The sequence below is a fragment of the Triticum aestivum genome, chromosome 4B (assembly GCF_018294505.1).
Source record: "Triticum aestivum cultivar Chinese Spring chromosome 4B, IWGSC CS RefSeq v2.1, whole genome shotgun sequence".
NCBI lineage: Eukaryota > Viridiplantae > Streptophyta > Magnoliopsida > Poales > Poaceae > Triticum > Triticum aestivum.
Genome location: NC_057804.1, coordinates 641,757,371 through 641,771,472, shown reverse-complemented (window position 1 = coordinate 641,771,472; position 14,102 = coordinate 641,757,371). Strand labels below are relative to the sequence as shown.

The 14,102-nt window shown below is 43.8% G+C and overlaps 2 protein-coding genes across 2 annotated transcripts; both read right to left on the bottom strand.

The window, feature by feature from the left end:
• Nucleotides 1-2,418: 2,418 nt before the first annotated feature.
• Nucleotides 2,419-3,820, bottom strand: LOC123089536 (uncharacterized). The gene is made up of 2 exons (XM_044511191.1): nucleotides 3,557-3,820; nucleotides 2,419-3,453 (listed from the first exon to the last, which is right to left on the bottom strand). Exons 1-2 carry the CDS (start codon nucleotides 3,817-3,819, stop codon nucleotides 3,144-3,146), a joined length of 573 nt encoding a protein of 190 aa, XP_044367126.1. The 5' UTR covers nucleotide 3,820; the 3' UTR covers nucleotides 2,419-3,143.
• A 7,875-nt stretch (nucleotides 3,821-11,695) lies between these two features.
• On the bottom strand, nucleotides 11,696-13,898 carry LOC123090324 (diphosphomevalonate decarboxylase MVD2, peroxisomal-like). Its single transcript, XM_044511677.1, has 8 exons — nucleotides 13,787-13,898; nucleotides 13,271-13,334; nucleotides 13,042-13,105; nucleotides 12,867-12,947; nucleotides 12,644-12,730; nucleotides 12,271-12,428; nucleotides 12,140-12,232; nucleotides 11,696-12,065 (listed from the first exon to the last, which is right to left on the bottom strand). Exons 1-8 carry the CDS (start codon nucleotides 13,896-13,898, stop codon nucleotides 12,014-12,016), a joined length of 711 nt encoding a protein of 236 aa, XP_044367612.1. The 3' UTR covers nucleotides 11,696-12,013.
• Nucleotides 13,899-14,102: the final 204 nt, after the last annotated feature.

Sequence of the window (14,102 nt, the reverse complement as noted above, 5' to 3'; positions counted from 1 at the left end):
TCTAAATTTCGTTATGCACAACGGCTCTGCGTCTCCAGCAGCAACAGCAAAAGAACATCACAAGGGCTTGAAGAGGCCCTTGACGGTTTGAGATCCATGATTCTTGATGCCAGCGAGATGGTCAGGTTCCTGACAACATATCCTCGCATGCATCGTCAGCCTTACAGCATGCATCTCTTGCTGGAGAAGTGCATGTTTGCCCGCCAGAGGGAGACAGAAGTGGTGATCAACTTCTTGCTGTGCACAGAAATACAATCTTGTACTAGTTGCTTTGATGTCCTCCCTATTGTTGGTCCAGACAGTGTTGGAAAGAGCACTCTTGTCGCTCATGTCTGTGAAGATGAAAGAGTACGTCACCATTTCTCACAGATTGTTTCTTTCAGGCATGATAATTTCATAATTCAAGATATAGCCTCTTTGGAAGACAGATGTGCACCGAGACATGAGAATAAGGGGAGATTGCTGATTGTTGTCGACATAGTTGGGGATCTTGACGAAGATCTGTGGGAAATCATGTGCTCTATTTGCCGACAGAGCACTACAAGTGGTAGCAAAATCATCATCACAAGCCGATCTGACAAGATCACAAAGCTTGGAACAACACACACTTTAGTGCTGAAGCATCTGTCTCATGAGGCATTCTGGTATTTTTTCAAAGTGGTTACGTTTGGAAGCACGGATCCCAAGATGCACCCGAGGCTTGTCTGTTTGGCAATGGAGATAGCAGAATCTCTGAATGATAATCTTGTTGATGCAAACATGACCGCAAGTGTATTGAGAGCTAATTTTAACATCAATTTCTGGTGCAAGGTTCTGGCATTCCGAAGAGGGTACATACAAAATCAGCTCTGTAAGTTTGGTGAGCATCCGCATGAACTTCCGAGTGAGAATAGACCTGTGTATTTTCAACCAATGGGCACAACTACTGAAGATATTCTTGTTCTTGGTACTAATCAGACATGCTCTTCCGAAGAGGAAGTTCCCAAGATAATGGCCATAGATGTTCTGTACGGAACCGCTAGGCCTCAAGGGGGAACATTTAAGGTCCTTGCATGGAAATCTCTGATACCACCCTACCATTGCTACATCCAAACTTATGAGATTCGAGAGCTGCAAGCTAGAGCGGTGAAGAGGAAGCGCCCTCTGATGAATGGTATTAGACGTGTTTAGTTTTGTTAATGTAAGTCTTGTAAACTCTTGTGTCACTAATTTCTGCTATGTTGTATTACTGAAAAAACAAGGTACGATATGGAGACATACATTTCCTTTCGTATGCCCGTTAACCAAGTTTGTCCGAAAATGTTGTACGGAACCATGGTTCGGCCGAACCTACGCTCGACACCATTGATTTCTAGACACTATTCATGAGGATCCATGCATGGTGAATTAAAAAATGCAGTTGACATGCATGTCTATTCATGAGGATCCATGCATGGTTGAGTAAAAAATGCAGTTGGCATGAATGTCACACATCCACATGTAGTAGGATGTTAAATCGTATGACATAGACCATAGGTTCGTTAATGATTGTATGATCCAGTGGTCTTTTTTCTTCCGCTTAAAAGAATAATTGTATGATCCAGTGGGTTTTCGTTTATTGATTTTTGGATTCTCATTATTAAGTCCTACTACTCTCACTTGGTAAGGTCACATTGCAATTAATTTGACAGTGTGCTCTGAAGAACCACAACTCATGGTTATACAGCGAAGTATGGCTAGATTATGTATGTGATGATCATCGACCCAAGTTACAAATGACATGGCCTCGTTGCCTTTCGCTATTATAAGAACTTTACACTGAATACATAACACTACGATGCCACCCTATGACGCTCATGAAAAAATGGCTGTGTGCATCATAATGATTCTCAAGCCTGAACCTCATTTTCAAATGAAAAGTTACCAATGATATTTAGTCATTCTGTGTCAGTTTTGATAAGGCCGCGGGGGTAAAACTCAAGATGGATGGTGGCTTCTCTATGAATGCCACAGTCAGCCAGGGTCCATGGATCCTGTAGGCATTTGCCACCGTACACTAACCCACAGTCAGCCATTGGCTTCCCCTTCATCTGGATCTTACTCCTCACGGCAGCAACCGTGTCGGAGCTTGCCATGTCAAGGGTGATGGTCTCGCCTGTGAAGATCTTGACAAAGATCTGCATCTTTTCCACCGATGGCGAACCTGTTCTTCTTTTCGAAGGTGGCAGCGGTTGTGCTTCCTGCTCAAACCTCTCCTTGAACGCATCTGACAGCACAGTCTCTGAATTGATCACCGCTCGTAGTAGCGCAACAGCCTGCAAGTGTTTGATCCACACAAGAAACTTATAAAACCTAAAGCCATCAACTGCCATGACTCATTTCTAAGAAGAAGAAAAATGAATGCCAAGGCATGTATATATAGATAACTTGCCTCTCGTTTGCTGACAGAGATGTCCATCTCCACTACATTATCCCGGTTTCTCTTGCACCAGTGCTTCAGCACCGACACGGCCGGAGCTTGATGTATACTAAGCTCGTCGGCTACCACATAGGTGTGATCGTCTACAAACACCGGATCGAACAAATGGCATGACCTTTTATCCTTTGCGGGGGAGCACTGCCGCTTCCCGGTCCGGCAGAGATGATACCACTCCGCAATTGCTTGATCCGACCAATTGGCGCCGTGCATCTTCAACGGAGCAATATTAGGATCCAGCAGCGTGCTCTTGTCACCGAAGCAGGGTCCCGTCAGGAGCCAGACGTGTTGAGACCGTCGGCACTACTGTAAAGATTGTTGAAGCCGTGGAACCGGTGAGACGTGCCGGCCAGGTTCTTGAGGATGCACCCCATGGGGTAGGTCAGGAAACTGAGGAGCAGGTCCACGAAGTCATGCTTGCACTCAGCGTACATGACCTTTCTGTCCTCCTTGTCGAAGAAAAGCTTGATGCTCATCTGCGGATCGGGGGTTTGGTTGGTTTCTTGACGCCGAGGACTGTGAATTGTGAGCACTGATGTGCCCATCAAAGCATCGGTTCTTTTCGCGAGAAACACATCGGTGAATATGGTGGTGGACGAGACACATGCCTTGAGCAAGCAAACCACCTGAAATTTATAGCATCATAATATCAGTATGAATTCAGGCCAAAGAAATGTAGACATGTAGTTCACCTGACCTGGGTCCATCCGACGTCCACCTCCACCTCGTAGGCGTCTTTGATCCTGTCTCCGTAGAGACCCTGAAGAAAAGACAAGACCGTGCTAGTCGCCGCCGGCTTGATCACCAGATCGTCGCTGATGACGAACCTCTCTTTCCACTTGGAGAAGACCTCTGTGCGTGTTGTTTGGTCGCACACATGCGCCAGCCTAGCCATGACCTCCCGGCACCTGCAACCACACTGCTGGAGGTGCTGTCCCTGTGGAGTCGGATGCTTTTCCTTGAACGGAGTGCACCCTGGGCATGGTGCGCTACTGTACCTGCGAGCATAGAAATTCCTCATGGATATGCATGACTTGCACATTGACAGCAAGATTTGGAGAGATCTTGCGATCTGATCAAATTCCTAATTAAGATACGGACCCAAATTCATCGGCGTGTGTAGGCCTGAGAAGCGTGCCGTGGCAGGCCTCGCCCTTCAACAGTTTAGCGTCCCCCAGGTGCCGGACGCTGGCGGAGAGGTTTGTCAGGCAGCCCGGCGAGGACGCGCCCGCGGCGAGCTGGACGGCGGAGATCGGGAGCGTCAGGAAGGCGAGGAGGACGTCGACGAAGTCGGAGCCGATGTCGGCGAACAGCACGCGGTTGCACGACCTGTCCACCACGAGCTTGATCTTGATGGCGGCCATAGCCGAGCCGACTGAGGTTTGGGTTTGGGTAGGAGCGAGCAATGACACGTGCGGCGACCTTGCGCAGATTTATGTTGAAGGAAGGCCGAGATGGAAAGGAACACGGGACGGGCCTCGAGGAGGGTTGCAGCGGGGAGGCAGGCAATCGCCTAGGCGCCGTAAATTGCGGCCCATTACCGAATTACGTTCAAAATATATATATAAGTGCTAATAAAATAAGTAAAAAAGTTCGTGTGTTACAAAAGTACTAGTAAAATGCCCGTGCGTTGCTACGGGCCATAATGCGAGTAAATGAATCAAATAGATTATTAAATGACATAAATAAGTGATGAAAGTGAACAAAATCATGGCTTGTATTCTTCATTTCAGATTGGTCAGCAATATGATCCATCCACCAATAAAACTTGATTCATGCACAAGCTTTTGCATCACATTTGTAGAGCAATCAAGGTTTTAGCAACTTCATAATTGAATAATTATATGATATCTCAATGTTATAAATTCTCCTTCACCTGAAGGTCCACGGGAATGGTGAGCACGGTCTCCATCTTGAGAATTTTTTTGTGGAACAGGGAATGCAGTAGGGTCACGAGGGCTTCGCTGCATGGGGACATTGACTTTGTTGGTTTCATGTTGACAAATGAAGTGTGAACCTTAATTCAATGGAAGTCACTGGCTTTTCAATGCGCGGTGATTGGCTTTGTTCATGACCAGGAGTATAGTACATTTCTAATGCTTCCTAGGCAAGTATTTAGTTGGTTTAGCAAATTCAAATGAATGTCAAAAAAAAATTGAGACATGCTTTATAGCCAATAGTAAACGTGTACGTGCCAACATAAATAAATAAAAGTAACTGTGTGTGGCAATGCACATATGAACTAACGCACAAAAGTTTGGAGTATATACTAAGTATGCTGCTTGAAACTCAAGCTAACATTAATATATATGTTCATGAAAGTAAACATCTCTTGTGAAAATGTGTTTGCTTCACCCGAGGAATTGCAAACCAATACAAAAGGTGTACTTATCTGCTAACGGAAAATAGTTTCCACTTCTCTTAAAAAAAGCAAGTCATGAAATAACAATAACAACGAACTACAAAAGTTCATATTTCTAACTTCTAGTGGGGCAAAGAACCATCTCAGCAAAAGTTTTGACCATGCAATTAAATGAAACTTTTTTTTCATAATAATGCAAATAGTGAACATACCCAGAAAAATATCTCCAATTTTTTCTTTCGGATGCATACAACAGTTTGTTTCAAATAATACTAATTTACATAGAGCCCGATGGCAGCAATACCAAGAATATAAATTGTTCGATGGCAGAAATCCAGGAGACCAAAGAATCGACGAGGGATATAGAAATATCTAGCCTATACATACATACCAGCCATCCGGCTGCACTTTTGGTTTAACATCGCCCAACTCCACTCCGAGTTGCTCCAAAGTCTTCTCTAACTCGAGCAAACATACCCAGGCAGGTTCAATCACTCTCATGCCCCTCATGTTAGGCAATAACAGTGAAGAATGGCATCAATGGAGGTTACCCCTAATGATTCATCTATAATGGCTGTCACAGTAAGCAAAAGAATAGGAATTAAACGCTTCCTGTAAAAACCTAGCTAGATCCTACAACATTGCAGGAAGGTGGAATCAAGTTCCGTAGTGTAGCACTTGATGGCACACCATCATGCATATTTTCAGTAATCCAGACTGAAGTAGGGCTGTCGGGAACACCGTTGAGGAGAATGTTGAAAGTGGACGTCAGCAACAATGTCGTCATCCACTCTCGAAACCTTGGGGGAACCCCCTCCTTTTGAACAAGTCAAGCAGGTATTCCCATTTAACTGAATCAAAAGCCTTCTTGATGTCCAACTTAAGCAGAAGCGATGGCGTGTTGGTTCGTTGGAGATGGTGAGCATAGTTGCGTACATACATGAAGTTGTCATGAATGCATGCTTCAGGGTGACCCGTTATCGCCCCTTATTTTTGTCCTTGCGATTGACCCCCTTCAGCAGATTTTGGACGTGGCTACGGCCAATGGTAGCCTGCACAAATTATGTGGTTGCGGGGCTTGTCTTTGCGCCTCCTTGTGTGCGGATGATGCAGCGTTTTTTAAGCCTATTAAGGAGGACATGGACATGCTTGCCTCCATCCTCCAGAGCTTTGGCAATGTCACCGGTCAAGTTACAAATATCCATAAGAGCTCGTTGGCCCCTATCAGATGCTCCAATGTCGATCTGGACATGATTTTGGGTGACTTCCTGGCTGTCCGAGCTCAATTCCCATTGAAGTACCTCGGCCTTCCTCTTTCTATTCACCGGTTGTGGGCTATGGACGTCCAGAATTTGCTTGATAAGATTGCCAGAAAAATCATGCCCGTTCGGGGGAAGTTCCTTACGATGGCTGGCAGAAGAACTTGGGTAAAGCCGGTTGTCACTTCGCTAGCCATCCACCACCTCACTTCGCTTGTCGTACCCAAAGGAACAATGTTTTCCATTGGCAAGTTGCAACAAGCTTTCCTTTGGGGTGGCATAGATAAGGTTTCCGGTGGAAATGTAAGATCAGATGAGCCAACGTTTGCAAGCCTAAGGATTTGGGCCGGGGCCAACATTTGCAAGCCTAAGGATTTGGGCGGGTTGGGCATCCTGGACATGGAAAATTTCGCGCGTGCATTGCGTCTCCAGTGACCTTGGCAGGCTTGGAAGGACCCGAGCTGAGCTTGGGTTGATTTAGGGCACCTGTGCGATGAGGAAGACATGGCGCTCTTTTATGAGTGCACCACCATCACCATTTTCAATGGAAAGAGGACCCCCTTTTGGCACTCCCCGTGGCTTGGGGGGCATAAGCCAAAAGACATCGCCCCCTCCATTTTCACAATTCCCAAGCACAAGAATGTCATTGTCCATATGGCTCTCACTACCTGGAGAAACTTCCACAACGTGGAGTGGTGGCACCACACGGTGGGCGTCAATGCCAACATGAGAAAGGGCCTTGCATCCCTCGTCATGATAAGTCTCTCGGGGGATTTGCTACAAGCAGAATGCGCGGGTGTTTAGAAATGTGTCATCCTTGCCAAATGTAATCACATCTAAGATTAAGACCAATGTTGGGTTATGGGGGTTGGCGGGGGCTAAGCGTCTATGTTCTTTAATGCCACCGAAGTAGGCTTATTTTTTGGGGTCGTCCTTTGACGGCTGGCGATGTATTTCCAAACTCTTCTTAATTCATGAGATGAGGCAAATCTTTTGCCTCCGCTTCAAAAAATTGACTGAAGGAGATATCAAGTACTTGAGGCATCAAAAAAAATAAGCAATGCATGAAAAAAATCCAATAAGATCTATAAGCAAGTTGTTTTTCCTCTATGTTGAATAAGTGAAATATAAGAGTAACAAACTCTCATAACTACGGATATATTTTAGTAAAATGAAGATGTGAAATATAAGAGTAATAAACTCTAATAACTACGGAGATATTTTAGTTAATTTACATATTTCTAAAGCAAAAGTGTTGCCAATTAAATAAATTACAAGTGATGATACAAAGTAAACAGGATTCCATGCATACAATAGTAACAAAATATGCCTTCATTAAAAATAGTATCTTAACAGGACAGTCTTAACTGTTTGTGTTGCACAACCTTGTGGTTTTCCCATGTCTCCGACAGCCTTTACGCACAACTTTGACCTTGTTTATCACAGTTCATGACGAATCTCCTGCTAAGGTAGAGATCATAGAAACCTTTATTGCACTTTCCAGTTTCTGGCCCAAAGAAAACATACGACTTAACACATCCAAAAGCCCACAATAGTTTGCACACTTCAAACCTGAAGCAAGACTAACCGGTTTATCCACTCATTTTCTTCCCATTCATCATTGCCTATTAATATTATGCAAGCAATAACATTAGGAATAGCAAAGCCAATGGAGTACTAACTGACACTATTCCTAAATATTCCCTCCGAACTAATGCAGTCAAAATAATTTCAGAAGTTGCCAAATCGAAGATACTTATTTTGCGATGAAGGGAATAGATGATCAGGCCATCCTAGAACTAATGCAGTCAAAATTCTGAAATTTGGATAACTAATAAACACAATCAGTTTGATTCTGGCTCAAATATATGGTACAGGTATATTTTTATAGTATCAAGTTAACATCGACAGGAAAAGAGTACTGATATATTTTTACAGTACCTAGTTCACACCGATTAAAAAAAGTACTAATCAACAGGTAGGTGAGTTCACTCCGTTCAATCATTTATAGGAAGTCCTCATTGCTGATGTCCATCTAGATCATCTTGTCTTCCTTGTCCTGCTCGTCCCTCAACGTCTTTTACTTTTACAGAATCTTCTACACTCTAGGGAGAGACTTTATTCCTACATCCAGGGTGTTAGGCTTGGCAGTATCTTGCTATAACTTTAGCGGTCCAAAACATATCTTACTAAACCGCCGTGCAGCAATGAGGAGATCAGCACTGACACAAAAAAACTTATAGCCAAGCAATAGTACAAAAGTCATCCCCTAATGATACGTCAATAGAATTCTGTTGCCAACCCGTAAATACGAACCAACTGTGTTTGTCCAATGTGGTCGCATCGACCCATGTCCTGGAAAGGATGCTCAAATGTCGGACTTCAACAACGGAGCGACTATGCCATCTAATTTAGGCATTTCTATTTAATCTCAAAAAATCATTTATGATCTGAACCTTTCAAATTAGTTAATTCAACGTCCAGGTCGGCGAAATGCAGTTCCTCTAAAAAAAATTGAATGAGTGACTGTAGGTACAGTAGTGTGACCGTAAGTATGGGCGATGAAACTACATGTTACCGTCCATAATCATGTTCTTGGGCTCTGCTTTGCCATGTGCATACCAAGGTGCCTGAAACCCCAAACTTATTATCTCCCAAATAATTACCAACCAAATAGGAAGACGACGAAGGATTCCAATAGCTAAATTAATGTACAAGCAAGCATTAATAGCAATACTTCAACACGAGAAATTGGAGATTAAAAAGAGGAGTCATAATATGTAGTATCATTTACCTTAGACTGAAGCTTGGTTAAGAAGAGTGCAGTCACCAATTAAGCTTGGTTCCTGATAGCAGCTAGAAATCACTTCATCAATCGGTCGCACATCACACTTTTTTTTAACATCACTCCACTATGGCACTCCTTCAAAGAATTATTATGTCTGGACCACAACGCCAGCGAAACCCATCCTGCCCAGCAACCGTGAGATGAAGTGAGTAGTTAAAGTAAAGATAAATCAAGGAATGAGAGCATATGCCGACATCTGTGCTCTGTAGCGAGGCCAGTCTCCATCGTAGAGGTCGCGCACTCTGTGGAGCCCGTTACCACGTCAAGCACTTAGCATGTGGTGTCGTTGGCCTGTCCGGGCGTCCTACGAATGTCGACTCAATGTAGGAAAAAACAGACCACTAAACCCACGATACATGGGCAGCAAAGAACACATCAAGATCAAGCAAAAAACAATAAGATCATATCACGATGAGGAGAGCCTGTGCCGCTACCTTGTCAGGTTATATGTCAATGATGGAACCGATTCCTCATCGGCGTCGGAGAATCGATGGCCACCATGTCTCGGAGCCGGTGAAGGCTCCTGGCGTAGCAGCAGAGGAGGACACGCCTGATCTCCTTGGCTACAAGGCGGTGAAGCAAGAGGAAATAGTTGTCGCCCCTGGCGGCGGAGGTGGGTTTCACGTGGCCTCCGGCCACGACGCCTGTGACAACACACAAAACAATCAAGAAGAGGAATAACTACCAGCATTGATAGGAAAAGGACACGAAGGATCGACGCAAACCAAACGAGTTATTGCAAAATAGAGGAGGACGAGAACAGATTTCTTTCTTGACTGGACTATCAAATATCGTAGATGCATTTTCCTGTGTGTGAGGGTCGTGATCAGTGGAAGTGTGTTAACCGATATGAATTCGGCAATGGCAGATACTCTGAACTAGCTGTCAGCACAATGAATGGTACATTTATATCGAATTCATAGGCCAAAATCATCTTAATATACATAGAAAGGCTGCTGGAAGCTGAACCAAGTTAGTGATGAAAATACCTTATACGTTCAACTTCTCCTCCTATTTCTTCAGCAAGACAAGACTGTTAGCTTTGTTAATCTTGATTCACATGTATCTGCATATTAGTTTGCTTGTCCATGCATATAGGTAGTTGTATCAGGTGGAGCCTCGGAGAACATGCAGGAGGTGAGATGCGAGGAGCCGTGAGATATGGCGCATGGCGAGATGCCGAACGGTGGCGAGAGGCTGCTGTGTATGCATGTCCGAGGTTGCTAGCTGCTGTTGCATGAGTGGCCGTGTCGTGTGGTTCCTAGAGTGATTCTAGGAGAAGATCAGGTCATTAGTTAGTGGTGTGAGTGGGTGCGTGCATGCAGTTAGTGGGCGAGTGTGTGGCCCGGCTGCGTGGGCGTGAGTCTACTTAAGCACTTGTACGCATATTTGCTTTGAGAAAAGTATACATAGAAGAGAAAAGGGTCGGCTGTGTGATATAACGGCCACCAATATCTGTGTTCTTTTGTTCTTGCGTGAGCTTTGAGAGGAAGCTAGACGAAGAAGAAGAGGAGCTGGCGATCAGCTCCAACAAAGACTACAGAGGTGCACTTGGCTTCAGGGTCAATGTGGAAAAGCTTAGCTACATCAGAACTTGTAGTATGCTAGAAGTTGAATGTGTCTTCCAGCCTTGAAGCAGCAGCAAGCTCATTACTTCGAGCACCCTACAACATTTGACATGATTTATTGACCACAACACTACAGTCTGCAATATCTAAACTCCAGGCACTGCTACTCTTAGTGAAGGTACACATATGAGTATATGACTGCTTTCCTTTGTAGTTAGTAGCCATGATTGGTGGTTGGAATATTAATTAAGCTGGCCATATGATATTACTGCTACTCTTAGTCATCTTTCAAACACAACAAACTTGACATGCATATATACAGAGAAGATAATGCTAAGTAATGAATGGAAGAAAAATAATAACATAGTTGAGACACTTATTTTGCGATGGAGGAAGTAAAAAATAGGATGACACCAGAGCTCAGCGTTAAAAGATAGCTTGAATAAATAAGATGGGTATCTATATATGAGTGGAGTTATACCTAAATTCCTTGTTCTGTCCAAGCAAGATGAGCACATCATCAAATTGGTACACTATGCAACATATATCATCAGTAGTGCAAGTGGCAAACTTTGCATTTGATTGTCAGGAAATCCCTCTGCGAGAAGAAACATCTTGTTGTAAAGAAGTACAAGATATGGATTGCATCAATGAATTAAGTCCCCCAAAAAATTAAATAATGCATGCTCTGTTGGTGTTAACATAGATTTGTCTACATTGCTTAGTTTGTGTGATGCAGTTTAATATACCCACAAAATAAGTTGAATTGTTCATAATTGGTGCCATTAAATCACAATGTGAGCCAAACTTAGGACTGAGAAGGGATTAGGAAGAGAGGGGCTATTACATGAATCTGCTACCTGCTGGCGGTGGGGGTGTATGAGGTGAAATGGCTTCTTGCAGGGGGAGAGAATCAAAATAAGATTTTTAATGTAACGAAATGAGATGTCCTATTCTTCTTCTTTGGAACTGATTACGCACTACATTGTCTCCTTGAACATAGCTAAATACCAAATTATCGGCTGAAGTTATTTTCCATTTCACCTATTTGTTCTGTAGGGAGAGACTGCTCGGTGCTCAAGTGGTCTGAGGTCACGTAAATCAGTGCTATGATCTCTCTGCTTAGATAAGTCATGATGAATCCAAAGCTACAAGCAGAAGACAACAATTCTTAAAATGCTCTGACTTGTTATGTTTTCCTAAATGTGGTGACTTTAGGAGCATCTCCTTTTCAGTTTCCTGTGCCAAGACCTGAAGAAAAAATGCACAGTGTGGGGGCTGACCTTGCTGCTGCAGGCTAGCGTAGATCGAGGAGGCAGTGGCTGCGGGAATATGTTTTCATCATGAACTCTTCAAACTGAACTATATGTTCCCTAAAAACCAAAGGATTGGAAGCTTAAACTCGTATTTTCTGGACCTTTTTCAGAAAGATGGCAATAATTTTGTTGCTCTTTTAAATTAAGTTAAATTACTTCATTGTGTGATGCTAGTTAAATATGTTATATCCAGTGCAGTGAAAACTTATTGTACTGGCATATCATAACAAAGCTTAACCAACCTTATTTTAGAACCCCTATATGCAGCACCGACGCAGGTCAGAAGAATTTAAAACAAGGTAGCAAGTGTTAAACAGGAACAGAATATACCTGTGGGGTTCCTTCCGAGTGGTTCCACTTCTCGACAAGGTTAATTATCCTGCAGTTGGTTGAAAGAGCGATTCTCAACTCTGGGATTTCAGTACTAACAGAACCTCAAAATCAGGACTGCCAAAAAACTACCAGTGTGACTTATCATTCATGTAGAAGATGGGAGGACTCGTGTCCAAACATACAGCATGAAACTGGTTGCTATCTGCACCAGTTAACCTGGCAAAGGATTCAAAATCACGATTCTTGATGGCCTCTTCCATTTTCAATATGCGACCTGGCACTACAGTCTGGAATACAAGAAAAAGTAGTGCAGTGCAGAGTGAGAGCAAGAAACAGTAAGCTGCAGCTAAAGAGATAAATGGCCAAAAGACTTGATTAAAACATTGAAACAACAAAACTTGAGGGTCCACACAAGAGGAGGGATATTTTGTTTCCTCGATGATTCGTAAAAAAAATTGTACTATATGTGCCAAAAACAAGTTAAAGATGAAAATGCAATCACCTGGGCCCTGTACTGCAAGAGGGGGCTTGTTTCAACAGTGTCCCGCATCCCACTGGTGCCACTGGTTTCCTTCTGCTTTGAACTGACCTACAACATAATATAAGAGAAAGATGTTGGGATAAAAATGGTAAAACGGTGTCACTATATAGTTAAGGATTGGTGTTAATGGACCCATGACTCGATGAGCAATATCTGTTATACAACAGAGATCACATTGACATACCACTGCTATGATTATAACAAGATCAGACCAATGCGATTCGTCAACAAGCTGTACTGCCATACTGTCACTTCCATCATCATTCTACAAGTATAGGGTCAAACTCAATCGTTTTACAATAGAAAAACATGCATTTTAACCAATTCAATTTCTCCGCCTTAACCAAGAGATCACTTACTTTTCCCATACACCATTTCACAAGCCCACTGTATATACTGCGGCATGCGCTTCCAGACCCCTGCCTGCATTGAAATTTGTCAGCCCGAGAGAAGTATAACTAAAGAGAGGACATAAATATACAGAGCAAGATGAAGTAAAATTGTTGCTATATCATCAAGCAAACATCACGAACAGGATAGTGCACAAACAGAGTGTTGCTACATAATGTATCAGTACAGAGTACAGACCTTGCTATTGAAGAAAGTTCTTCATAATCTTCATTCGCGTTCATTAGCTTTCCGAGGGTGAAAACTACAAACGGTGTTCAAATTACTAATTCGTGCTGTGATATTGGTATGAAAGCAAGACCATGTTTAGCTTCTCCCGTGTCTTCTCATGGCGACCCAGACCACCGGCGCGATGGCGAGGACCATGAGATTTGGCGGAGGGGATTCACGCAGCGGCGAGAGAGGATTCGCGTAGTGGCGAGGAGTGCGGCATCCGGATCGGACGTAGAGGAACTAATTTGAGACTGAAATTCAAAATCAGTAGAAATCAAGGATTCCGAGTCCTTTTCCATTTGCCAACACAAACAATCTAAAAAAATTAACATGAAAAAAATGCAAAGAGGATAAATAGGGCACCTTCTGTGCGAAAATTTGAAGGATTAACGGATTGTGTGCCAGCCACAAACATACACGCAAATGAGCCGCCTTGGCCTTGATTTTCTATGCGCTAAACATAGGGAGCAACGTCTCCATGACCTTCCTTGTTGTGCACAAGCAGAGATGAGTCGGGCCTGCACACAACAGCACGCACGCACACATCAAATCGAGAAGAAGAAGAAGAAGAAGAGAAGGGGATGCACTCACGCATCAAATGCTCTTCTGGAGGGGATCCTGCTGGCTTGACCTGCAGTTGGAAGGAGGGGCTAGGGTTTCAGGCGGCGGTTGCGGTCGGACGCGGCGGCTAGGTCCTCTGCTGCTCGCTGCAGGCAACCATGGTGGCGGCGCGAAACGGGGCTCCTCTGCAGCGACCGGAGAGGAGACGAGATGGGGGAGGAAGAACGCGAGCGCGGGC